Here is a 25210-nt window from a genome sequence, read left to right as displayed (position 1 = left end):
GGTCTGTGCTTACACTGTTTGTTCAGTGGGTTCTGTGGGGTATTGCTGTAGTCTTTGCCTCTGTCCCTCACATCTTCCATTCACAGTCTGTCCTGGATTCTGGTCTCTCAGTATAATACAAAGTGGACAGGTGGCAAAGGCGTCCTGTGTAGTCCCAGACAGAGGCTCTTTTATTCAACATGCTGTGAGTTTAGAAAGGGCTGGAGGAATCCACAGTTGATGTCAAGAGTCACCTTGTGTGCTCTTAGACTTCTCCTGGCTGGCCCCCCAAATGAAGAGCTATGAGCACTAGGAAGCTCTTTTCTCTTCTTCCCTTGCTCTCAAGCTGTAAGGGAGGGGCTGGAGGGCTGGGCTGGGGCCCTCAGCAGGTCAGGCCTGAAAGTCAAGGTTAGGAGAGGGGTGGGGACTTCATGAGGCCCCCAGGGAGTCTGTGGTGCTTCAGCTTGAAGCCTGGGGTCTCCAGGCCAGGCTGGTGGCCTTTGCCTGCTTCCCAGAAGGGGTGACAAGCAGGATGAGGCCCAGCTGCTGGTGGTGCTGCCCCGGCTGGCCTGCTGGCCCGTCCTCTCCTCACTCTTGGCTGGGGACATAGGTCCTGGAATTCGGCTGGCCTGACCTACACACTCCGGCGCTGGAGAAGATCTGCAGCGTCTGCAAGGCCATGGACACGTGGCTCAACGCTGACCCCCATAACGTTGTTGTCCTACACAACAAGGTAAGAGCCCTGCCCTGCCTCCTCCTCCTCTTCCTCCTGGAGTCTGGAATAGTTCTGGGGCAGCAGGGACTGCCTGAGAACGGAATTACAAGCTTCTCTTCCTCTTTCAGGGAAACCGAGGCAGGATCGGTGTGGTCATTGCGGCTTACATGCATTACAGCAACATCTCTGCCAGGTCAGTGCCCTGACCAGCCTTCTGCACAGTGTAACCCTTCCGGCCATCATGGTCTCTGCCTTGCTTGGGGTAGGAGGGGGTATAAGGCCTTAAGGGGCACAGGAGGCCCCAGAATTGGAGAAGGCACCTGTCCACAGTTCTGAGGCAGACAGAGCCTGGGCACAGACGGCACAGGAAGTAGAGTCTATTCCAACCTGGCCATGGAAGCTGTGGGGGGATGCTGCCCCAGCAGCTTCTGGGGGCCACTTGTCCCAGCTGCCTTCTCCTTGGCTGGGTGAGCAGGGAGGGAAGACAGGCAGTGAGGGTGGAGGAGCTACCATGTGAGCTGTCCTTTTATTTGAATGTGGTCTCTTCAGCACCCTGTGAGGACCCATAGGGTCCTTCTTTCTAAGGTGTTCACTTCAGTCTCCACCAAACCTCAGAGGAAGGTGTGATGATCACCGTCACCTGACAGGTGATAATTCAGAAGAACCAAGAGTCACAGTTAGTAAGTGGAGATTTGAATTGGTGGCCCAAGCTGAGCTGAAGGTGCTTAGTACACAGCATGGCCGGAGGTCTGCCGCCCCCTTAACAGGCACCAGGCACCAGCCGTGAGGCTCTTCAGGTCTAGGGGAACAGCGTTAAGGGGACGAGGAGCTCTTGGCTGTGGGCATTGGCTCCTCTGACTGTCCCTCTCTCCCCACAGTGCGGACCAGGCTCTCGATCGATTTGCCATGAAGCGGTTCTACGAAGATAAGATTGTGCCCATCGGCCAGCCATCACAGAGAAGGTGGGCCTCCAGAACTCACAGCCCAGGGCATACGTGATGTATAGGGGTGGTGGGGGGAGGGCTGTGTACTTACAGAAGAAGAAACAGCTGCTTAGTTGGGGTGGACCAGCCTAGAGCGGTGAGGACTCAGGACAAAGCCTTCATTGTAGCCCATGTGTGTGTCCTCAGGCCGGCTTCAGAGGCTTCTGCCTGAAAGCATCGTGGGCAAAGCATGGGTCTGGCGGCAGGTGCAGTGAACGAAGGCACATACTGTCTTTTTTTGGTGTGTGCTTATATTAGGGCTTGAACACAAGGCTTGGGTGCTGGTGCTGTCCCTTAGATTTTTTTTTTGTCTCAAGGCTGGTACTCTACCACTTGAGTCACTGTTGTACTTCTGGCTTTTGGTGGCTAATTGGAGATAGGAGTCTCTTGCCTGGGTGTGGCTTTGACCCATGAGTTTCAGATCTCAGCCTCCTGAGTAGCTAGGGTAACAGGCATGAGCCACCAGAGCCTGGCCGCACGTGCTGTTGTCAAGGACAGGATGGTTTCCATGTGGGGATGAGCCTGCAGCACGCTGATGCCCCTGCTGTCCATGCTGGGAGTCACAGAGACCCACCCCGGGGTCACCTGGCTAGTATTAGCCAGGGCCAGGTAGCCTGCTGAGACGAATGGCTTGCTTCACACACGAGACCTGCTGGCAAGGAGTGGGGCTATTTTAGTGGGGCTGTCAGAGGTATTTTGAGACTTAGTGAGGATAATCTTCAGGATCTGGGACATCCTCATTTTATGAGGAACCTAGGGGGAAGCTAGGACAATTGGTGGCAGAGCCAGCAGGTACATTAGGATGAGTACCAGCTGGCCAGGGCTGGTCTCCAATTTGCGGTATACTTATCACTGACAAGAAGGCTATGGCTCTGTGGGCAGCAGGGTGGTTCTGTGATGTCTGGCCCGCAGCAGGCAATGCCAAGGTCAGGTGGTCACGGGGGACAGTGTAGCCACCAGTAGAATGTTAGGGAACCCAGACCGAACTGATGATCTGGAGTGTAAGACTCAAGCCTGCCTGCCTGTGGTGTGTCGGCTCAGTTCTGCAGAATCTGTCAAGCTCAGAGGGCTCAGGCTGAGCTTCTTGTGGGAGGTACCAAGTTCACAAGTAAAAGATCCTTCCAGATAATGATAAGTATGTGTGTGTGCATGCATGTGGTATGCTGATAGTGGGTCTTGAATTCAGGGCCTGGGCACTGCCCCTTAGCTTTTTCACTCAAGGCAGTTGCTCTACCACTGGAGCCACAGCTCCAATTCAGGCATTTTTCTGGTTAAGTGGAGATAAGAGTCTTACATGCCTGCCTGCCCCGGCTGGCTTTATTTCATGATCCTCAGATCTCAGCCTCCTGAGTAGTGAGGATTATAACCATAAGCCACCAGTGCAGAAAATTCCGCTGAGGCCCCAGATACAGCAGCTGAGGATTAGTGAGAATGTTCCCAGGGAGGCACTACTGGCCAAGTACCGGCTCCTGGGCTCCTGGCTGCATGGCTGCTGCATGGTGTGACCCTTGACCTTGAAAGGTTGAGGATGTGGATGGAGACACATGCTGAGGGTGGAGAGCAGGATCGTCTGGTGTGAGAGTGGTTCCTTTGGTGTTCTGCTTGTGCTTTCATTTCAGCTGGAGTGTGTGTGTGTGTGCGCGTGAGTGTGTGTGTGTGCACGCACACACACACATACCATCTTCCTGCAGTGGCTATCGGGTGCTGTGCCTGCTGAGGGTGGACCGCCCTATCTACCCACGTGTGAAAGTGCAGCCGGAGGGTTTCCTATGTTTGTGGTCACTTTCCCTCCCTCCTGTCAGTGTTGCTAACAGTGAATGGGGGCAGCTGGAGGAAAGGAGAATGGGGGGGGAGGTGTGGAGGGACAGCTTTGCTTGCAGCTCCCCCATTCATTGTCACCCGCTCTATGACTCATTGTCCCCAGCACACAGACATATCCTGTTGGCGCCAATAGGAGATCTGATGGGAACTTGCCATTCCAGGTTTCCGATTTAAGTAATGGGACTGGGGGCTGGGCAGGGTCCTGAATAGGAGCTGGGCTGCCCATCAGATTATCTTGGTAGTTTGAAGTGGCTCCACCCAGGCTCAGGGACGGAGGCCTGTGGGGCTGGAGGTATGCCAAGGAGCCAAGGGGGAGAGGGGGGGAGTACTATCATGGTCATGCATTTCCTGTTCCACCCTCCTTATAGGACTGTTAGCTTCCCAGGAACCTCAGGTTGAATTTGATTGGTCTGTCTGACTCAGCCTGGTGTTCCTTGGCCAATCAGAAAGAGAGGAAGTGCCAATCAATCATTGAGGTGGATGCACTGGACCTCAGACTTCTTTCTTTCCCTCCTACCCCAAGCCTTGTGTGTCTTTGGGAGTCCAGTGTCCCTTCCTGGGACATCTAATTTTTCCTTTTTATCTGTAAGGAAGGGAAGTATGTCAGGCCTTTTAACAGTAACATCTTTGTGAAAAAGAATATGGGCTGTTACCCCTGGCGATTAGAGACTTATTGGAAGTTAGTTATCCCAAATCCCAAATGAAGAGACTGATCTTCTGTAATTGTTAGCATGGCACAAAGCACTGTAATTATTAATGAAGCACTAATTATTTTCTGGATGACCCTGTGTCTGGAGGGTGTGAGGGCAGAACCAAAACAGAAGTACAAACTTGGGACAAGAATAAGCATAGGCTTGGTTGGCTCAGTGTGAAGCTATCCGAGATGCTTGCTAGTTGATAAACTTGCCTTGTTCAGAAGGAATTTTGGCCGATGGAGGGTTCCCTGGGCTGGGAGTGAGTCAGGAAGAGACCACCAGGGGGTGCTGTAGAACTCCAAGTGGGTACCTTGGTCTAGATGCAGGTTTGTATTCCCTGTTCTGTTTTGATTTTCTTCCTGGACCTCGCAGCAGGCTGGGAGGGAGTCCTGCTCTGGGGAATATTCCTGCAGAAATGAGAACAGGAAAACTGTACCAATCCAGGCCCCTCCCTGAAGCCGCCTTTTCCCTGTGGCAGGTATGTGCATTACTTCAGCGGCCTGCTCTCCGGCTCCATCAAAATGAACAACAAGCCCCTGTTTCTGCACCATGTGATCATGCACGGCATCCCTAACTTTGAGTCTAAAGGAGGTAAGTGCTCTAGCCCTCCCCTCCCTTCTGCCTAGCTTGCTGTCCTTCTCCTTGGCTTAGGAGGCAGGAGGGGGTGGTCAGGATGTCTTAAGCTGGGGAGGCCAAAGGCTTGGTGTTGGCCTTTCCAACGCATCACTTCTTGACTACTTTTTTTTTTTTTAATTTAAAATTTTTGATGGCACTGAGATTTGAACTCAGGGCCTCATGCTTGTTAGGCTTGTGCTCGACCATGTGAGCACATCTTAGTCCCTTTTTTACTTTCATCGTGGAGTCTCAGTTTATGCTCAGGCCAGTCTGGGGACTGCTGTCTTCCTACTTGTGTTTCCTCATGTCACTGGGGATGGCAGGCGTGTACCGCCATGCCTGCCCATTGGTTGTGATGGAGTCACACAAACTTTATTTTGCATAGAGTGCCCTGGAACTGTGATTCCTCCGGACCTTGGCCTCCCAGGTAGGTAGGATGTTAGTCCATTCATCTGCAAATGGCCTCCATACAGAGTCTAGGTAGATAGTGTTAGATGTAGCAAAGTTTTATCAAGTTAAAATGACTTACAAATAGAAAGTTAGTATGTTCCCCCCTTTCTACTTCCTCCTTTTCTCTTCCCCAATTCCTCTCTCCCTTCCATTCTCTCTCTTCCTTCACCCTGTCCTCTCCCCTCCTTCCCATTATGTGTGCTTCTTAGCTAACATCCACCCCTCTCTGACAGGGTGTCGGCCGTTTCTCCGCATCTACCAAGCCATGCAACCTGTTTACACCTCTGGCATCTAGTAAGTGGCCCATGGAAGCTGAATGTCCAAGGCCCAGATTGAGGATCCAAGAGTGGGAGACCGAAGGCTGCCCACACCTGTTCTTCCCAAGAGGAGTGGAGGGAGGAAGAGAGTGTGGGTTCCTAGCAGCTCTGTGTAGAGGGACGGTGGGGAAAGCATGCAGTCCCTCCCCGCTGTAACCCTCTTTCTCCACCCACCTCTGCCCCCCAGCAACATCCCAGGGGACAGCCAGACCAGCATCTGCATCACTATCGAGCCAGGCCTGCTCCTGAAGGGAGACATCTTGGTGAGGGCCGACTTCCCTTTCAGCGTATCTCTTCTCTCTCTTCCTATGTCACTTCCTCCCCCTGGGGACATGGTGGTCTTTTCAGGTAGGCTGTGGAGCTTAGAATTCTGGGCTCCTAGGTCCTGCAGCGCTGCCCAGATTCTAATAGCCTTGGTCCTCTCTCCTGTCCTGGCCTTGGTGTCCTTTCCCTGGGAACTACTCAGATTTCTTTTCTTTTTCTTTAAAAAAAAAAAAAGCAGTCACATTATTCTCTAATACCTCATTTAATTATACCTTGTAAAGACCGTTGAAATGTTATCAGTTTAATTACATTCATTGAATCAAGTTATTAGCAAATGAGCATCACTTGACGTTGTCAGATTTGGGGAACTGTGCTGATTCGTTCATAAAACAGATTATTGTGACACTTATTTAACGTGAGTAAGCCAACTGTACTTCTCAATACTTCACTAAATCAAAAGAGGAATATAGCAGAATCCTAAAAACCCAAAGTGAAAACGATAATGTAACTAACCCAAAGCCCTTCCCCACCCCCCTTTTTGGGGATGCAGGTTCTGGGGCTTAAACTCAGGGCTTGGGTATTGTCCCCGAGCTTCGTTGGTTCAAGGCTAGTGCTCTACCACTTGAGCCACAGCGCCACTTCTGAGCTTTTTTGGAGGTAGTTTATTGGAAATAAGAGTCCACAGACTTTCCTGCCTGGGCTGGCTTTGAGCCACAATCCTCAGATCTCAGCCTCCTGAGTAGCTAGGATTACAGGTGTGAGCCGCCAGCACTGCATGACAAATACTTGGATTTCTAGAGATTTACCACTTAGTATTTACCTCCTGGGTCCCTACTGGTGTCAGTGATGCTTTGATTCTAACTTTAATCTTGCCTGCTGCAGGCAAGCCCACTCTTTTGCTATTCCCCCGAGTGTATAGGACCTTCCTAGGACAGTTCAGGACCAGTCCCTTGGCTGTTCCAGAAGTTTCCTCAGAGCTCTGAGCTCTTATGTCGGTGACCTCTTGATCATGGGTTTGGGTGAAGCTTGGGGCTCAGTGAAGCCAATCAGGAAGCTCTCCGGGGGCCTGACTCCCCAACCCTTGCCCCCTTGCCTCCCCCAGCTGAAGTGCTACCACAAGAAGTTCCGCAGCCCAGCCCGGGACGTCATCTTCCGTGTGCAGTTCCACACCTGTGCCATTCATGACTTGGGAGTTGTGTTTGGGAAGGAGGACCTTGATGATGCCTTCAAAGGTGGGCTTCCTGAGCGGGGCTGCTGTGGCTCTGAGCAGAGCCCAGGGTGAGGAGATGCGGTGGGTTCCTGCGGTGGTAAGCTCCACCGTCCACTAGGTGTTGGGTGTTCCTAGTGATGTGGGAGGGAAGTGACTGGAAATTAGAACAGAGTTAAAATTGGGGTTGCCTGGGGCTTCAGGCTGCAGTCACTTCCTCTGGGACTAGGTTTACTTCAGACGGTGTACCTCTGCCTCCTCTTTGTCCCACATCTCTCTTCTTCCTTCTGTCTTCCTGTTCTCTCCAGTGTGGCCTGTGGACAGTTATTTTTTCAGCCTCCACTGGGCCACACCAGCCTGAGATCCCTGATACTCAGGAGGTGGAGGTCAGAGGATCCCATCTGAGGTTGGCCTGGGAAAAAGTACAAGAGGAGCCCTTACCTAAGAAACAAACTAAAGTGGAAAGGGCTGGGGGTGTCGCCCAAATAGCAGCACTTGACTAGTAGGCAAGTTACTTCAGGCAAATAGCACAGGGGTTAGGGTAGGCAGGAGCTATGATTTCATTATGCATGTATATACACAAAGAGATATAAACATGTTAATTATTATCATATCATTAGCCATATACATATGACTTCATTTTTCTGTTTTGTTTTGTCTGGGTTGTGGGGCTTGAACTCAGGGCCTGGGTGTTGTCCCTCAGCTCTTTTGCTCAAAGTTAGCTCTCTACTACTTGGGCCACAACTTTACTTCTGGTTTTCTAGTGCTTCATTGGAGATAACAGGCTCAGACTTTGCTGCCTGGGCTGGCTTTGAACCACAAAGCTGAGGTCTCAGCCTCCTGAGTAGCTGGGATTGCAGATGCGAGCCACCGGTGCCTGGATATGACTTCATTTTTTAGAATCCTTTCTGGAGTCCTTTTTTGGGAATTCATTGCTTGTTTTTGTATTTCCTTGTCTTTTTATAGATGATCGATTTCCAGAATATGGCAAAGTGGAGTTTGTGTTTTCTTATGGGCCAGAGAAAATTCAAGGTATTCGCAGAAGTTCTAATTCATTCTTGTGTCCCTTCCCTCCATCCTCACCTGTCCCTCTTGCTCCTTACCATCCTGCCACTAGCCAGCTCTATACATACCAGGTTACCTGTGCTTGAGAGGTGGGCCAGCCGACCAGGAGCTCAGGATCACAGTGGGCCCCCAGCTAAGCAGGAACCAGTCGCTTAATCTCCGGATTATAAAAAGATACAAAAAGCTGACAAGAGAGGCGCTGGCTTGGACAAACTGTTCTGGTCCCATTAAGTCACCACCTGGTTATAGTCAGAGCCCGAGGGCTTTGGTGAGTGGAAGGAAATAGCCAGGAGAGCCGCTCGGAGGTGCTGGAGAAGGAGGGTTATTTATGAGAACGGAGGTGATTCAACCTCAAAGGCCAATTTAATAATAGCTTTAAGCTTATTTGAAAATATCATGAGAGGAGATGAAGACAGGTGATAGGCAGAGACACTCTGGATAGACCAAAAGAAAGGACTGCCAAGCCAGAAAAGTGGCTCACTGATTAGTCAACCATCTGAGGATGAGGAAGAGACTCCGCCTCTCTCTAGAGATATCTGTCTGGAATGGAAAGCATTTTAAGCAAGCTGGCGATGGCCTTTGAGGGGCTCTGTGGCCTCTCACTGTCCAGGCTGTGATTTCTCTGCTGGCAGCTCATGACAAGCCTGTCCCATATTCCTTTCTCTGGGCTCCAGGGCACATGTGTCGCTCCTTGGCTTTAGAGGTCCCAGAAAAGAAGAGAACCAGTGGAGGGGGGAGGGGAAGGGGGCAAGAAGGGGGTGCCCTGTTGTCTTTAGAAGGTCTTCACTCATCAGTGTCCTGTCCTGATTTACCCCCTGACCCAGTGTGAGTTCAGGGATGCAGGCAGCCAGGCCCCTGGGTTCTCCACCCAGGCCCAGCCCCCAGCTCCCCATCCCCACCAAGCTCAGGAACAGGGAAGTCCCTCTGGAACATCCCTGGGGGTACTTGTTGACTTTCTGTGTTTCCTGCTGTTGATCCCTTCTCCCTTCTCCCCTCTCCCCACCATCTCCCCTTCCTGGCCCTCCCCCTCCCATTTCCCATCCCCCTCAGGCATGGAGCACCTGGAGAACGGGCCAAGCGTGTCTGTGGACTACAATACCTCCGACCCCCTCATCCGCTGGGATTCCTACGACAACTTCAGTGGGCACCGTGAGGATGGCATGGAGGGTAGGTGGGGACCAGGGGCTTCCCAGCCCCTCTTGGAACTGTACGGCCCTGGTTCTCTTGGAGAGGAGGCTTCCTGGAGGAGGGGGGCTTAAGCAAACCTTAAGCAGAACTCCTAATACTGCCCCCCCATACCCACACACCTTTACTACATTTCTTTCAAACCCATCATTGGGTTTCTTCAGGCTCACTCCTGCATTCTCTGAGGTCCAGCACTGGGGACTTATGTGCAGCGTCTGGGCCCTCTGAACTTTAATCAACAGCCAAGGAAAGTGTTCGGGAGCTGGAATCAAAGCCATCAAGGCTGCGGAATTGCAATCCATGCATGTTTAATTGAGCTCTAAAGCCTAACATTATCGTGGATGGTCAGCTGTAAGTCAGACAGTCAGGGAGCTCTCTGTATTTCTGTTTGGCTGCTCATTTGTGTAATGGGATGGGAGTGGAGCTCTAGAAAGTAAGCCTACCAACAATGAGCTTGCCTAGATCCCTGGAGTCTTTTATTTATTTTTATTTTTTGGTATTGTGATATGAACTCAGGGCCTAGCACTTGCCTAACCAGTGTTCTATCACTTGAGTCGCATCCCAAGCTCTTATTTTTGCTTTAGTTATTATTATTTTTGGAGATAAGCTCTCCTGCTTTTGCCCAGGGCTTTTGCTCCGGAGCTGGATCTCTGGGCCATGTGGCAGCACTGGGGAAGGGGGAGGATCAGGGCTGAGGAGCTCTGGCCAGTCTTCCTCACGCAAGGTTTGGACTTCATGGCTCCATTTTGAAAACGTTCTGGCAGAGGCAGCAGAATGAGTAGTAAATTTCAGAGAGGTGGGAAGAGAGGGGATGGTTGGACGAGAACTTAAGGCCCAGTGAGGCTGCGTTCTTTCTGGGCAACTTTGCAGGATTGGCTGCTGTGTCCTCCTATCTGTCCCCATAGCTTCCTGCCCCCCCTCTGGGACTGCCTTCTTCTCTTTTCAGTTGGAGACCCTGCTCCCCCAAGCTCTCCTCTTCCTTGCATCCCATCCATCTCCTGGGGTGGGAGTGGGGACCCAGGAGGAAGCAGACGCTGAAACAAATTTGCTCTGAAGCCCATGCCTGCAGCCTCATTCTTAGTTCTGGGTTGTTTGCATTTTTAACAAGAACACTTGGCAATTTGAAGGAATTTTTAATGCCTCCCCATCTCTTCCCTGGTGCAGATTCAATGTGATGATAAATGTAAAAACCCTGAGTGAACTACAAAGTGCCAGGCAAATCAAAAGTAAAATAATGAAGGGCCAGGAGGAAGGACGGGGCTCCAGGGAAGGAAGGAGGACAGACAGCGCAAGAGGAGGCAGGGTGGGGGGAGGAGAGGAGAGGAGAGGCTGGCATGGAGGGACCCTGGCCTGGCTCTCCTGCCCCTGGCTCTTCCTCTCCAGCAGGGGAAATGGAGCCAGTGTGACCTTTGGCCAGTTAAAGGTCAGCTCATTGCTCAGGACAGAGGGGCTCCTGTCTGGAGGCCGAGAGGCTGGCTCTCTGCCTGGGGGTGAGATGCTCATGCTCTGCCAGCCCCTTCTCTTCCCTGGCCTAGCCTGCTGAGCTGGGACAGCCGCCAGTGGACAGCCTGCCCTCTGCCTCTACTGTGGCTCCCTGTGCCCTGCTGGTGGGTGTGTCCCAGCAAGGAAGGGAGGAGCTAGACTCAACTCTGTGTGGGAGCAGGGACAGTACCTCAGTTGTGCCCCTGGAGCGGGCTTAGGGGGAGAGGGAAGCGGGAGGCCCGTGTGGCTCCCTAGTTGGGCAGTGCGTCTGCCTCTCATGTGTGAGCAGGGAGAAGGCACCTGACTTTTCGGATTCCAGGGTACTGGAGATGGCACCCCTTGGGGCGTGGCAGGGAGTATGGCTGTGCAGAGAGGTCCCTGTGCTGTGTGTGGGGGGGGGGACCAGCATGGGGGATGATGAAGTGCTCTGGGCAGCTTTGCCTGGTCTCTGCAGAGATTCTAGATGGGGGCAGGATGAGTACTACAAAACCAGACCTGAGTTCAGACCCCAGGTTGACCCTTGGACACACCTGTCTTGTTGAAAGGACTGAGCCTCTCTGGTCTTTGCTTGCGTGTCTACACAGATCCTCACGGCCAGGTGCAGAGGTCAGGAGTGTGGCATCAGGGCAAAGTGCTGCCCATTGGGGCCTCAGTTTGCTGGGCCAGGATTCAGCCAGCAAGTGTGTGTGTGTGTGTGTGTGTGTGTGTGTGTGTGTCCTGGGGCTTGAACTCATGGCCTGGATGCTATCCCTGAGCTTTTGTGCTCAAGGCTAGGAACTCTACCACTTGACTGGCTGTTTGGTGGTTAACTGCAGATGAGAGTCTTACAGACTTTCCTGTCCAGGCTGGCAGTGATCCTCAGATCTCACTTTCTAAGTAGCTAGGATTATAGGTGTGAGCCAGTGTCTGTCCCTCTGTGAATCCCACTACTTGGCTCATAGTGTCCAGGGTGGGTGGGGGATGAGGGGGCGCCCAAGGTGGGGAGCAGCAGCTCATAGCTCTTTGGGTGTGCTGTGGGAAGGGGCAGGAGGAGGGGCCCTGAGCTGGTGGTGGGGTGAGGGTGTTACCTCTGGCCTGCGTCCTCTAAAGTGCCACCATCCTGGCAGCACTGGCCTCCGAAGCCCCCTTTGTGACTCCGCTCAGGTCTCATGGACTGTGTATGCTCCTGCTCTTCCCCTGCCCCCAGGAACACTGGTGAACCTGAGCCCCTCCCCCTCCCTGAGCACATCCCTGCCCAGAATCCATGGTGAAAACCCATGCTGGGTCTCTTGATTCTCAGCAGTCTGACCACCCACCCTGGCCTAGGCCAGTTACCAGGCCCATCCAGTACCCTCCTGCCATTGTGAGGGCTTTGCTCAGGGCCAGGGGACCCCCACATAAAGCACCCACCTTAGCATTAGCTTTGCCAGGCCACTGACTCCATTGCACCCATGTGCACACAGAATTAGCAGATATAGGTGGTTCCTTTAGGCCACTGTCCAGCCATGGGGCTCTTGAGTCTGGGAGTTTCAGTAGTGCACAGGACTGTCCAGGCCCATCTGGGTCATCTCAGGACAAGTCCAGGAACTAGAACAGAGCACCGAGGAGAGGAAGCTGTGCTTTGTAGCTGGTGGATGTTGTCATGGTACTGGGTTCCGGGTGCTGAGTGCTGGGTGCTGGGGAGGAGGACACATGGAGCAAGTTGAGGAATGAGATAAAGTGAGCAGCAGGCACAGGTCAGGAGGAGGCTGGGGGAGAGGAGGCCCCTCCCTCAAGGAGAGCCCACACTTTGGCCTAGTCTGCCAGGCAGCCATTCCAGGATGGAGGGTTGGTGGTGGCAGTAAAGTTTCTGCCTCCTGCTGCCTTTGCCCTGTGTTTCCACATGTCGACCCTCTGGGTGACGAAGTCTTGATCTTCTCTTCTTGTAAGGATAGCCGCCATATTGGAGCAAGGCCTACTGTAGCGCCCTCTTTAGTACAGTGGTATTCTCGGTCAGGACTCCAGCATATGAACTGGAGGGCAACAGTGAAGGAACTGGGAAGGAGCTTCCAGGGCTCCGTATAGCCCTTGGCCTGGGGTCCTGACGGAGATGGTCTGGAAGGGTGAATGGAGCGGCTGCTTCTGCCTCTCCCTGGTTGAGCCTTGCCAGCTCAGTGCCCTGGCTGACACCACAGTTCGAGACTCCAGGAGTCCCATTAGCTTCTTGGCCTGAGTTTTGTCCCAGCACCCCTTGGGGTGGGTGGGGGGGGTAGGACTGAGGATTTTTTGCTTATGCTGCATGGAACAGCTTCCAGATTCCTCCAGAGTGTTCCAGGGCCAGCCTTCTCAGAAGCAAGCTCTTAAGAGTAGGATGGAGGATTTCTCTAACTCTGAGGAGCCAGAGGCTAACCACTCTGCCCACCCTTTCACTCCTGTTTCCTGAACACCGTGGGCATCAAGTGCTTAATGCTTGTCACAACTTCAGGGAAAGGAAGGCAACCGGTGCAGAGGAGACCAGGGCTAGAGAAGCCAATGCTGAGGCCAAAAGATGGGGAAGGGAGGTGGCAAGTCCCAGGTCTGGCGAAGGTAGTCAGGATGAGTGCCACCACACCTAGCCCTTTCTGTTGAGTGGGCTCTCACAAGCATTTTTGCCCAGCTGACCTTTGATTAGGTGGTCCAATCTCTACCTCCCAAGTAGCTGGGATCGATCACAGGTGTGAGCTGCCATTCCTGACTTGTTACAGTTTTAAATTCCAATGTCACCTGTTTAAAGGGATCCACATAATCCAGTGGGTTTAGTTTATTTAGGCACATGCAGTTATCACTGTCACTTTAGAGTATCTTTATCATACCCAAGAGAAAGCTCAGCCCTGGTAGCCATCATCTGTTTCTGTCCCCTACCCCTGACCCTAGTCTACTTTCTTTTGTTTTGGTCTGGTCGTGGGGCCTGAACTCTGGGCCTTGGCGCTGTCCCTCAGCTCTTCAGCTCAAGGCTAGTGCTCTACCACTTGAGCCACAGCGCTACTTCTGGCTTTTTTTTTCCTGCTTATGTGGTGCTGAGGAATTGAACCCAGGTCCTCATGCATGCAAGGCAAGCACTCTACCACTGAGCCAACTTCCCAGCCCCCTAGTCTACTTTCTATACATTCATCTATGTTGGTCATTGCTTCTAAGTACAATTATGCAATATGCAGCCTTCTGTGTCTTTTTCTTACATTTAGCATAACGCTTTTTTTTTTCAGAATTTATTAATGTTGTAGCCTATAACAGCACTTGGTTCATTTCTTTCTTTTTTTTTTTGTCGGTAGTGGGGCCTGAACTCTGGGCCTGGGCACTGTCCCTCAGCTCTTCAGCTCTTCAGCTCAAGGCTAGTGCACTACCACGTGAGCCACAGCGCCACTTCTAGCTTTTTCTGCTTATGTGGTACTGAGGAATCGAACCCAGGGCCTCATGCATGCAAGGCAAGCACTCTACCACTGAGCCACCTTCCCAGCCCTGCACTTGGTTCATTTTTTACTGCTGACTAATGTTCCATTGGGCCGTGTCCTGTATCCATATGACAGTAGCAGTTGGTGATCCTTTGGCTTGGTGGACGAGGTTTTATGTGCATATATGATTTCATTGTTCTTGGGTATATAGTTAGGGCTGGAATTTGCTGGGTTCTTTGGGAACTCTTTCTAGTCATTGGAGGAGTGGCTGGACTCTTTTCCAATGTGATCACATTACTCCGCATTCCAGACATAGGAAGGGGTGAAGAGGGGGAGGAGGAGGAGGAGGAGGAAGAGGGAGAGGAAGAAGAGAGGAGGGCTCCAGCTTCTTTGTGACCTCACCAACACTTGTTGTTTTGGGCCTTTGAGATTCACCATCGTGGTGGATGTACAGTTGAGGCAGTTTGCTGCAGACGTGGTCTGCATTTCTCTAATCCGGGATGCTGGACATCTTTTCTTGAGCTAATAAGCCATTATGGATCTTTAGAGAAATGTCTCTCCAGATTCCTTGTCCACTTGTAAAAGCTGGTTGCCTTTTAATTATTGAATTGCACGTGTTCTTTATTATTAATGCTAGGAACAGAGTTCTTATCTGACATCTGATGGGTGGATATCTTTCCTCCTCCCTCTTACTGGCCTCAGTCATCTCTTGTGCAAGCCTCTCCCTTTCCTTACTTTTCGAATGTGGTGTTCCTTGATGTGGGGCCCCTTTCAAAATAGAGACCCCAAGACTTCCATGTTTACATCCAGTGTTCCCATTTTATAGATGAGGAAAATGGAGTCTGGTAACAGGAAGGCAAAGAACCAGGAAACTCTGAGTCAGGGGAAGGCAGGATTCTGGCGTTGGGGGATCTGTACGACTTCCATTCAAGGGATATTCACCCACAGCCTGCTTCAGGCTCCGGGCCTGATCTCTTCCAACCTTGGAGCTGGTACCAGAGTAGCCTGGGCAGAGGCTGAGCTTCAGAGCCCTGGGGCAGAATGGCAAAAAAAAAAAAAAAGTAGAGATTCTGCCTCCTAGTTGGCCCGACTACCCCCGGATCCCAGAGTTCAGGCAGGAAAATGGAAGGCTGTAGAAGGTGCATCTGCCCCTCGCTCCCCTCCCTCGCTCCCCTCCCTCGCTCCCCCCCCCCTTGCTCCCTGCCCCCCCCCCCCCCCCCCCCCTTGCCCGCTTGGGAGAGAGAGAGAGAGAGACCACAGTGGTCACAGATGCCTCAGGACAGGGTGTGAAGGTCCTGAGTGATAAATCTGCTGTGTGTATGTTAGAATGTCAGGTGGTGAGTGGCTGAGCAGGTGTGCTGAGGGCCTGGGCTTTGAAATCAAGTGGACTTTCCCCAGGCCATCTCTCCTAACTACTAGAAAGTCTTGCTAGCCTGTGACTTTGAGGTGGGTTGGGGGAAGATTGGGTGGGAGATCCGGAGAGGACTGTTCTTGATCTGTCAGATCTTATGGGACAGGCTTAGATTGCAGTAGGAAGGGCTTGAGTGAGCCGCTTGGCTAGGACTTCCAGACTGTGAGAAGGGAGGCAGGAAGTCTGGGCTTTTGGCCCCTTGGGCAGAGGCATTGAAACAGAAAGGCTAGGCAGGTCTAATGAGGGATATCTCCAGGGAGACTGTGACAGACAGGGATGAAATGCAGATTCTGAGTTCCTTTTCCTATAGGAGAGGAGGCCTCCCCAGGCCTATTGGGCCAATTAGCACCCTGAGAATTCACACTTAAGGTCAGTTTGACCTTGAGGATGGAGGACATGACTCCAGTGACTGAGCTTCTGCTTGCCACCTGCCTAGCGCTGCTCCCCCTGGGCTGGGCTGGGCTCTCCCTAGACCCTGGCTGGACCCGCCTTGAGAGGTGTCTGGCCGTCTCAGGCAGCAGTCTGGCTCAGAACATTCAGTAAGCCATTCCTCTGTTGTGTGAATGTTCCTTTGGTCTCTTTATCTCTGCCATCTGCGGGAAAGTGGGGGGCTGGAACCATACTCAGGGTGACTGTGAGCTCATGGCAAGGGACAGGGTATGTACTTTTCCCCCTCTACCCTCCCCTGCTTCTCCTGCTAGACCTGCTGAGTCCCCAAGATAGCGACTTTAATTATATCCAAGAAGAGGAATTTAAGCTTCCATCAATCAAATGTTTTTCTTATCCACCTGAAGCTGTTTTTTCCCATAATCCTACCCCTCTGTTCCCTGGGTCCCTTTTCCTCTTTCTTCCCCTTCTTTTCTCCATTACTTAGCTAATCATCTTTATTATTTAATTTATGTATTTGCTGTTTGGACTCAAGGCTTGGACCCTGTCCCTTTTAGCTTTTTTTGCTCAAGGCTGGCATTCTACCATCACTTGAACTACAGCTCCACTTCTGGCTCTTTGGTTGCTCATTGGAGATAAGAATCTCACGGGCTTTCCTGTCTGGGCTGACTCAGAACTATGATCCTATGATTTCAGCCTCCTTAGTATCCAGGGTTATAGGTATGAGCCCCTGGAGCCTGGCTCTTAGGAATGGTGGGCACTGTGCTATTTCTGGGAAATAGAAATGAATTTGAGGTTGCCTGAGGTGGGAGAGGGAACATCAAGAGAAGTGTGCCAGCCGCCCTGACCTACAGTTGAATGGGGAAGGGTCGGGCGCTCCAGCTTCCGGGAAGGTGACTGGCGAGGATGGTTTTGGCAAGGGTGCTACGTGTAACCAGGCCCTAGGCAAAGGAGACAGAACAGCAGCACAAAGACTTTGCTCCATGTCTAGAAAGTCCAGGGAAGGGAAGCCTAGCTTTTCTTGTATGCTATATGCTTTTCTTGTATGGCTGTGGCCATTGGATGGGTGAGGAGGGAAGGAGTGGCAGAGGCGGAGGGGCAAGGACATATGCTGGGTGTAATGGAGCCTGTGCCCTGTGCTCCCTGGGAATGGTACTGGCCCCATCAGTCCTGGCTGAGCTCTGGGTTCCATTTCTTCATTTTTAGTACCCCTCCCAACCCAGTTCCCCAGGATCCACTCTGTTTCTGTGGCTGGTGGGCCATGAAAGCCTGCATTCCTGCAGGCCTGGTAGATGTGGCCAGATGTAGCAAAGATGTATGGCCCACTTGTGCTTCCAAGCTCAGATAACCGGGCTTGGGTCATTGACACCACACAGCGCTGGTGGCTGCGCACAGCTCCGGGGAGGTGTCTCCATGTCCTCAGGCTGACACGCCTCTGGCCTGTTTGTTCAGCCACACCCACGTCCAGCTCCTTGGTGGGGAAGATTCTTCTGGATTATTCTAGAGCATACCTCACCAGGCCTAACCAGGTCCTGTGGGCCCATCCCTGCTTCTGGAATGCCTGGCCCCTTTCTCCTTCTGGGGCCTGGTACCGTGCTGGCTGAGAATGATCTGCTCTCTGGCAGAGATTAGCTCCACCACAAACTGGCCTGGTCTGGCTTGGAGGCCTTCTATTCCATCAGCCTCAGAGAGGCACTGCCTGCCCCTGCCCCTCCACCTGGAGCCCTCTCTTCCGCCAGCCAAGCCCCTCCCTTCCCATCTGCCCTTCTAGTTCCTGCTTTCTGTCTAAAGGACAGTTATGAGGCCATGTATGGGCCATGGTTTCAATGGATCTGGGGCCTGGCAGATGATCAGTCCCTTTTCCGTTTATGCGATCCTTCCCTCCCTCGACATCCCCAGCTGCTCAGGGGTGACTCATCCCCTATAAATCTCCTCCTCCTTCTCTGCGCCCCTCTCCTTGGCAAAAGACCTACCAGAGGCCTGCCAAAGGCCCTGAGCTCGCGGGACGTCAGGGATAGGCTGCCTTCATGGAAGGGAAGGCTGCTGTCTTGGAGTGGACCGAGGAGGGATAGAACTCAGGTCCTCTGGAGGCCATGGGTCCCTGATGGGAGGTGGCACACATGGGCTTGGGACTGAAGCTTGAGGGCACATCTAGCCCTGCCGCATGCCTTCTGGTGGCCTTGGGAAAATCGATTGAGGCTTCCCGAGCCCCAGTATTGTGGCCTGGAAAAAATGGGGAGGAGGATGGCACCTGCTCTTGAGCTGCTTTGAGCCAGGGCTTTTGGCTGCAAGCCCAGTGTTTTGGGGGGTTTTGTTGTTGTTATTATTATTTGTTTTTTGGTCACAGGGCTTGAACTTGGGGCCTAGGTATTGTCCCTGAGCTTGTTTTTGCTCAAGACTAGTGCTCTACCTCTTGAGCCCTACAGCCACTTTTGGCTTTTTCTGAGCAGTTTAATAGAGATAAGAACCTCATGAATTGTTATTCCTAGCTTTGAACTGTGATCCTCAGATCTCAGCTTCCTGAATAGCTAGGATGACAGGTGTGAGCCACTGGCACCCGGCTCATGGCCAGTGTTCTTGACTCCACACTATTGTAGGTTGGCCCATCGTCATTCACACACAGGTTGCCCACTGCGGGTGACCTGCTCCTCTGCTCAGACTTGGAGGGTTCACCTTCCTGGCACTGGTCCCCTGTGATAGCCAGGCTGTGGGTCACAGCCTTTTAAGAAAATGACTGAGGATGTTAGAGGGTGAAAAAGTGAAGCAGAGCACGAGGGATGGGGAATGGGTGGGGGCTGGAAGTGAGTTGGAAGGGTACACAAGGGTGTCGAGCCTTGACCTCACTGAGAAGGGAACATTTGAGCAAAGATTTGAAGCAAGGAGAGGGTTAGTCAAGTGTCTATCTGGGAAGACATTGTAGCCAGTGATTTGGACAAAACTGGAAAGGCCATCTTCCTCCATCCCTTCCTATGTGAGATCCTGAAAGCACCCCAATCATCCTTTAATCCTCATGACTTTCCTATGAAGCAAGAGGTTTTCTTCTTCATGCTCAAAGAATCAAGCTCAGAGATGCTGTTACCTTATGGATGTTTACACAGCCAGGTGGGAGTGGAGCCGGATTCTAATATCCTTGATTCATCAATAAACCTTCAGCCATTTCTTTCCAAATCCCACATCCTGCTCTATGAAGCTTAGCTACAGTCCACTCGCCCATCTCTGCCCACTTCTGTGCCTGCATCTTAGAGACTAAGAGAGGTCAGTGGGTATGGGGCACCAGTTGGAGCCCTAGTGGCTAAGCTGGCCAACCTTGGTGTTCTCCATGCCCATGCCCCTTGCCAGCCCTAGCAGGGAGGCCTGGGAGGCTAGGGGCTAGCTAATTCTGCCTTGATGGGGAGTCGTAGCTGTCTACTGGGTTGGCTTGCTTAGGGATTAAGTTCCAGCAATTTCACTGATGAAAATAAATCAGCCTTGATTGCCCTGTGCAGCCCTTGGGACCTCAGTGTGTATTTCTGTAATTCCGGTCTTGTCCTCGTCCTGGGCTCCCTGGTTGCTACAGAAATAGCCACGGAGCCTGGAACCTCCCCAGCAGGGTGGGCAGGAGGAGAAAGAGGGGCACAGAGTCCTGACACAGCACACAGCTTGGCTGAGTGTCTCCTCCCAGTTGAGCAGTCCATGCTGGGCAGGAGTTCAGAGGTCAATCTGGATCTGGTTGTGTTCTCCAGCTGCTCAGAGGAGTAAACTGAGGCCCATCTATGATCAATCGCCCCTGATACTTTGGGTCTAGTCTGCTGTTGTAGCTTCCTGGCAGTCTTTTCCTAAGTCCATCTTTGGGGGAGGCTGGGGAGGTTGAGAAAATGGCCTACTATACAGCTCAGGCTATTCTGGAACCTACCGTGTAGCTCAGGACATCTTTTCTTTTTCTTTTTTCTTTTTTTTTGGTACCATTACTAGGGCTTGAACTCAGGGCCTGAGCACTGTCTTTTGGCTTCTTCACTCACTTGAGCCACTGTTCTATTTCAAGCTTATTTGGTGGTAAATTGGAGGTAAGAGTCTCACAGACTTTCCTGTCCAGGCTGGCTTCAAACTGAGATCCTTGATCTCAGCCTTCTGAATAGCTAGGGTTACAGGTGTGAACCACTGGTACCTGGCTGCCTAGGATGTCCTTGAACTTGTGATCCTTCTGATAGTCTCCAGAGTGTCACAATTAAGGGTGTGCACTACAGCTCCTGGCTTTTAAGTCTGTTTATGACACAGATGCTGTTAAGAAGTAGGTGGAGTAAGGAGGGGTGAGTTTCAGCTGTGGCAGCATACATGGGGGTCTGCCTGCCGGGAGGCAAGAAATGAGAACCAGCAATGGCCCATCTTTCCCTCAAACCCACCCATCTGTCTAGAGGGCTTGAGTGAGCATAGCTCGAGGCTGTAGGACAACAAGGCAAGTTCTAGAGGGTTCTGACAAGGCCTGGCTTGTCAGGTTCCCCATGTTTTGGGGGACTCATTTGTCTTGTCATAAACTTCCTTTATTTCCTGCCCCTCTCTTTCTCAGCATTGTTTGCACCCATTGACAGTTCCCCAGTGATGTGAGCATTTGTGGGCTACTCTCCAGCCCAGCTGCTTCCAGGCCTGCCCTGGCTGCTTGCTGCATCACTTGGATTTCTTAAAAGAAAATTGGTAAGCATCAAAGTGTTCCTGGATGCTTGCTCTTTTCCTCTGGGGACGATGAGGTCAGATTGTGATATGAAAGTGCAGAGTGTCTCAGATTCCCCCTGTCCCCCAGCTGAGAAGCTCTGAGGCCAGGTGGGTGCTCCTCATGGGATGTGGTGACCAGGCTCTGTCTCCATGACTGTGCTCCTTGGGTGAGGCCAGTGAGGGTCACTTCCAGCTGTCCCTGGATCTACGTGGGACTGGAGAGTTGGTCTTGGGAGCTGCTCCATGCATTGTGGGTCAGTTGGCAGTCCCCTTGGCTTCTACCTGCTGGGTGCCAGGAACATGACTAATAGATGTGATTAACCAAGATGGCTCTGACAAGATTATATGTTCCTAGGGGCACATCAACTAGCCACCTGGTGTTCCTCCCCTTCTTTGGCTCCAATCTCCACATCGCTTGCTATGGAGTCAAGCATCACTGGGGACATAACCCTGCTTCCTGCTTCTGTGTTTTGCTTTTTCTTACGTTATTATTATTTTCTGGTATTGGGGTTTGAACTCTGGGCCTCTTGCTGTCACTGGGCGTTTTTGCTCAAGGCTGGTTCTCTACCACTTGAACCTCTACTGCAGGCATTTGCTGGTTAATTAAAGATAAGTGTTTCAGAACTGTGATCCTCAGATCTTAGCCCCTTGAGTAGCTAGGATTACAGAGATGTGAGCCCCCAGTGTCTGACTCTAGCTTCTGTTTGGGCCACTGGATGCATGGCTAACAACCAAAACACTCAGCCATCCTGTCTCTGAAGAGCAAAAATGAAGAGCTAGGCCTGGGAAGATGCTTCTAGACTTGCCAGTGGAAAGCAAGAACTTGACAGGAAGGGCCAAGTCTCCCAAGAGGGTGGCCAAGAGAAGCAGGCTCCCTTGCTCCTGGGAGAGACCAGCTCCCAGCTGTGGGTCAGCCAGTGGACTCTGTCCTAGAAATGAAGGAGTGGGAGTTCATTTGACCTCTCTGTGGAATTGTCCACTACTATTCAACCTTTGCTTGGCTGGACCTGGAGGTGTTTGTGGTTCTTAATGCTGGAGATCCCAGAGCTCTTCAACTCGCCAGCCTCAGGGCCCCTGACCCAGATCTGAAAGTTGGGGTCATGACCCTCTGGGAGCCAGCAGACCTGGGTTGTGACCTTGGCTGTGGTGCTGACCATCTGGAACTGTGGGAAAGGCCTCCCCTCCCAGAGGTGGGTGGACAGAAATGGGAGATGGGCTGGTGGGTGAGCTCAGGACAGCCCCCTGGGTCAACTGTCCAGATTCTAGGAAATGGCTTGGGCTGGCTGCCCATAGTGGTAGCAAAACTAGGATCTCAATCTTGGGCTCCCAAGGAGGCTCCACAGGCTCTTCAAGTCCACATACCCACCTCTAGAACTTGTGTTTAATAAAACATCTCTGCTATATTGTGTGTGTGTGTGTGCACGCATGTGCATGTGTGTGCATGTGCACATGCAGGAGAAGTCAGAACAGAGCAAGTACTGTAATAGTCTTGTATATATTAATTGAACAACATTACATCCTTGGACTCTGGGTTGTTTCATGAGACCCTGCTTAGCATGCCATTATATCCTGTCTGTCTGTCTGTCTGTCTGTCTATCTGTGCTGGTCCTGGAGCATAAACTCAGGGACCTGAGTGCTGTCCCTAAACTCTTTTAAAAATAATTATTTATTGAGATTAAGTGATTACATAAATTTCGCAGTATAATGAGATAGTGATACTTAAAGTCACAAACACATTTTAACCTTCACAAAGCAAATTATCATTATCATGATCTATAATGTTTATAAATTCTATGAGCTTTGTCAATACAACTATTTCTTCCACATTTGGTGATATGTATATTTCTTTTCTGTTGCTTATTGTAAACTGTTCCCTCTTTCCTTCTCCCCCCCTAAACTGTGCTGTCCCTAAACTTTTGTGCTCAAGGCTAGAACTCTACTGCTTGAATCACAGCTCCATTTCTGGCTTTTTGATGGTTAATTGGAGATAAGAGTCTCATAGATTTTCCTTCCCAGGTTGACTTTAAACTTTGATCCTCAGATCTCAGCCTCCAAGAAGAGGATTATAAGTGTGAGCCACTGGCTGGCTCATGCCATGGTTTTTGAACAGAGAAAAGACAGGCCAAACTGTGTGTCCTGAAGAAAGCGTTGGTGTGGGATGAATGAGCATGGTGTAGAAGTGTTGTGTTCTCAGCTTCGGTGCTGAATTGTCACACAGTGACAGGAGCTAGGTATCATCTTAGGCTGCATTATCAGAGATGTGGTTTTTAGAAAGTGGAAGGTTGATGGTCTTCTCCTAGGTGGAGAGCCCTTCTTGGGCCTCTGTGGATCCTCTGCTCTGGTGGTAAGGACAGGCAGACTTTAGGGGAGAGAAGACCTGTCAGCAAAGTAAAACACCAGGAAGTTAGTACTTGGGAAAGGTGGGGCCCAAGGGAAAAGGAGTGAATACATGAAGAGCAGAGGGAGGAAATGCAAACAAGAATCCAGTGTATATTCTGCAAAATGAAGAATGAGGAGAGGGACAGGTAGGGGCGAGACGGTTGAAAATGTTGAAAGGGGTGACACTAATCAAGATATATTGTGTTCATAAACCGCTTTGTCAACCAGCAATTTCTTTGTACAACCACACTGACATAGTAAAATTTACAAAATAATGTAGATGGTATTCAGATAGATCCATGCAATTTAGGCTAATGCTGGTGTGAGTGGAGCTGGATAGGGATAAGTAGGTAGTCAGGGGTACAGAACCCTGTCAGGAGCTGGGCTGTGTTGGTTAGTTCTAGAAGGCTCTGTGGAGGTAAAGGGATCATTGTAGTTGTCTGTACAACTTGTAGTCGTCTCTGGTTTGGAGTCTGAGGCTTAGGACTCTTCGTCTTCTTCTCCCCTTTCTATCCTCTTTGTTTGTTTGTTTTTGTACTGGGGATTGAACTCAGTGCCTCACACTTGCTAGACACGCTCTACACTACTTTACCACTTGAATAACACTCCCCCCCCCCTTCGTCCTTTTGGTTTAGTTTGTTTTCCAGCTTTGCCTTGGACTGTGATTCTCCTACCTCTGCCCCTGAAGCAGTGGGGATTATAGGTGTGAACACCATAGCCAGCCCCTTCCCATTCTTTTTTTTGTATATATTTTTTATTGTAAAGATACTCTACAGAGGGGTTACAGTTACATGAGTAAGGTAATGAGTACATTTCCTATCTAGCATTGTTACCTCCTCCTTTGTTTTTCCCCTACCATCCCTTCTCTCCCCACCTCCCCAACTCCTCCCTCCCCCACCCCTCCCTGAAGTTGTAAAGTTCATTTTCAACATAGTGTCTTGTACAGCTCATTGTTACAATGTGTCAACCTGTATCCTTATTTCAGCATTTTGTTATTTCTCTTCCCTTTCCCAAATTAGAAAAATGTATATACAAGATGCAGGGCACTGGAATCAAATACAGTGAAAAGAGGTTGTACCATGGGTGAAGAACATACAAAAGAAACAAAAAAATCACATAGTACATTATAAATACATTAGAAACAACAGCAAGAAAGATGAAATCTCTTGTGTCCCTATCTCGGGGTTCATTTTGCCTAGCATCATCTTAAATGGTCATATGCACGTAGCTTTTGACCCTTTCTGCTTGTCCTAGACATATACTAGTTATTAAAAATAAGGGAAACATAAGACCTATGTTTCTTTGGGCCTGACCTACTTCACTTAATATAATTTTTTCCAAGTGTAAACTTGTTCAACCACTTTGGAAAGCAGTATGGAGGTTCCTCAAAAGACTACACATAGAACTCCCCTAGGACCCAGCAATCCCACTTTGGGGCATTTTCCCAAACGATCACAAACAAGGCTATACTAAATCCACCAGCACAACTATATTTATTGCAGCATTATTTACCATAGCTAAGATATGGAAACAACCCAGATTCCCCTCAGTAGATGAATGGATCAAGATGAATGAATCTGCCTCCATCAGAAAGAATAACACCTCCCCATAGGAAATGGAAAGACTTGAAAAAATTTATATTAAGTGAAGTAATCCAGGCCCCTTCTTATTCTTAATGGTTTATTTAAAGTCCATGAGATTTGGGATGCAGTTCAGCGATACAGCATGTGCTTAGCATATATGAAGCTCTGGTTTTGATTCCCCAGCACTGTAAAAACAATGAAGTCTGTAATACTGGGCTACCTCTTCCTTCCTCACCTGCCTCTGCACTGGGTGACATTTTTGTTCTACCAGAGAGAGACTGACATGAAGAGGAGGCTGGATGAGGTGTATGATTCCCAGGATGCAGGGGATGGTGAAGAAACAGATGATTGACAGGGCTCTCCTTCCTAAGCTGCAGTACCAAGCCTGGCTGTGAGGTCTAGCCAGCACTGTGAGGTGGGATCCTAGACTAACTTGGAGCATTCCTGCAAGGGGAAACATTCGCTGATGTCCCCATTGGCATGGCTGCAAACCTCAAGCCACTGCTTGTCAACTCTGTGGATTGGGTTTAGAGATTCCACTGACATCTAAATAAATCACAGAAGACGGTGAAATAAAGAATTGTGATTTAACTGGGCGCT

The 25210-nt window shown here is 50.8% G+C and overlaps 1 protein-coding gene across 6 annotated transcripts in view; it reads left to right on the top strand.

Annotated features, from left to right (window-relative positions):
- Tns1 (tensin 1) overlaps positions 1-25210 on the top strand; it is a 145741-nt gene that overhangs the window by 64786 nt on the left and 55745 nt on the right. For all 6 annotated transcript variants that reach the window (XM_013037525.1, XM_013037736.1, XM_013037691.1 and 3 more), the window contains exons 8-16: positions 590-712; positions 823-887; positions 1573-1656; positions 4672-4784; positions 5492-5552; positions 5763-5838; positions 6942-7071; positions 8013-8078; positions 9162-9278. In XM_013037525.1, coding sequence (XP_012892979.1) covers positions 590-712; positions 823-887; positions 1573-1656; positions 4672-4784; positions 5492-5552; positions 5763-5838; positions 6942-7071; positions 8013-8078; positions 9162-9278 — 835 coding nt within the window. The remainder of the gene's footprint in view (positions 1-589; positions 713-822; positions 888-1572; positions 1657-4671; positions 4785-5491; positions 5553-5762; positions 5839-6941; positions 7072-8012; positions 8079-9161; positions 9279-25210) is intronic.

Source organism: Dipodomys ordii, unplaced genomic scaffold (genome assembly GCF_000151885.1).
Source record: "Dipodomys ordii isolate 6190 unplaced genomic scaffold, Dord_2.0 Scaffold1, whole genome shotgun sequence".
NCBI lineage: Eukaryota > Metazoa > Chordata > Mammalia > Rodentia > Heteromyidae > Dipodomys > Dipodomys ordii.
Note: the sequence above shows the minus strand (reverse complement) of the source record. Positions and strands in the feature narration are given on the sequence as shown.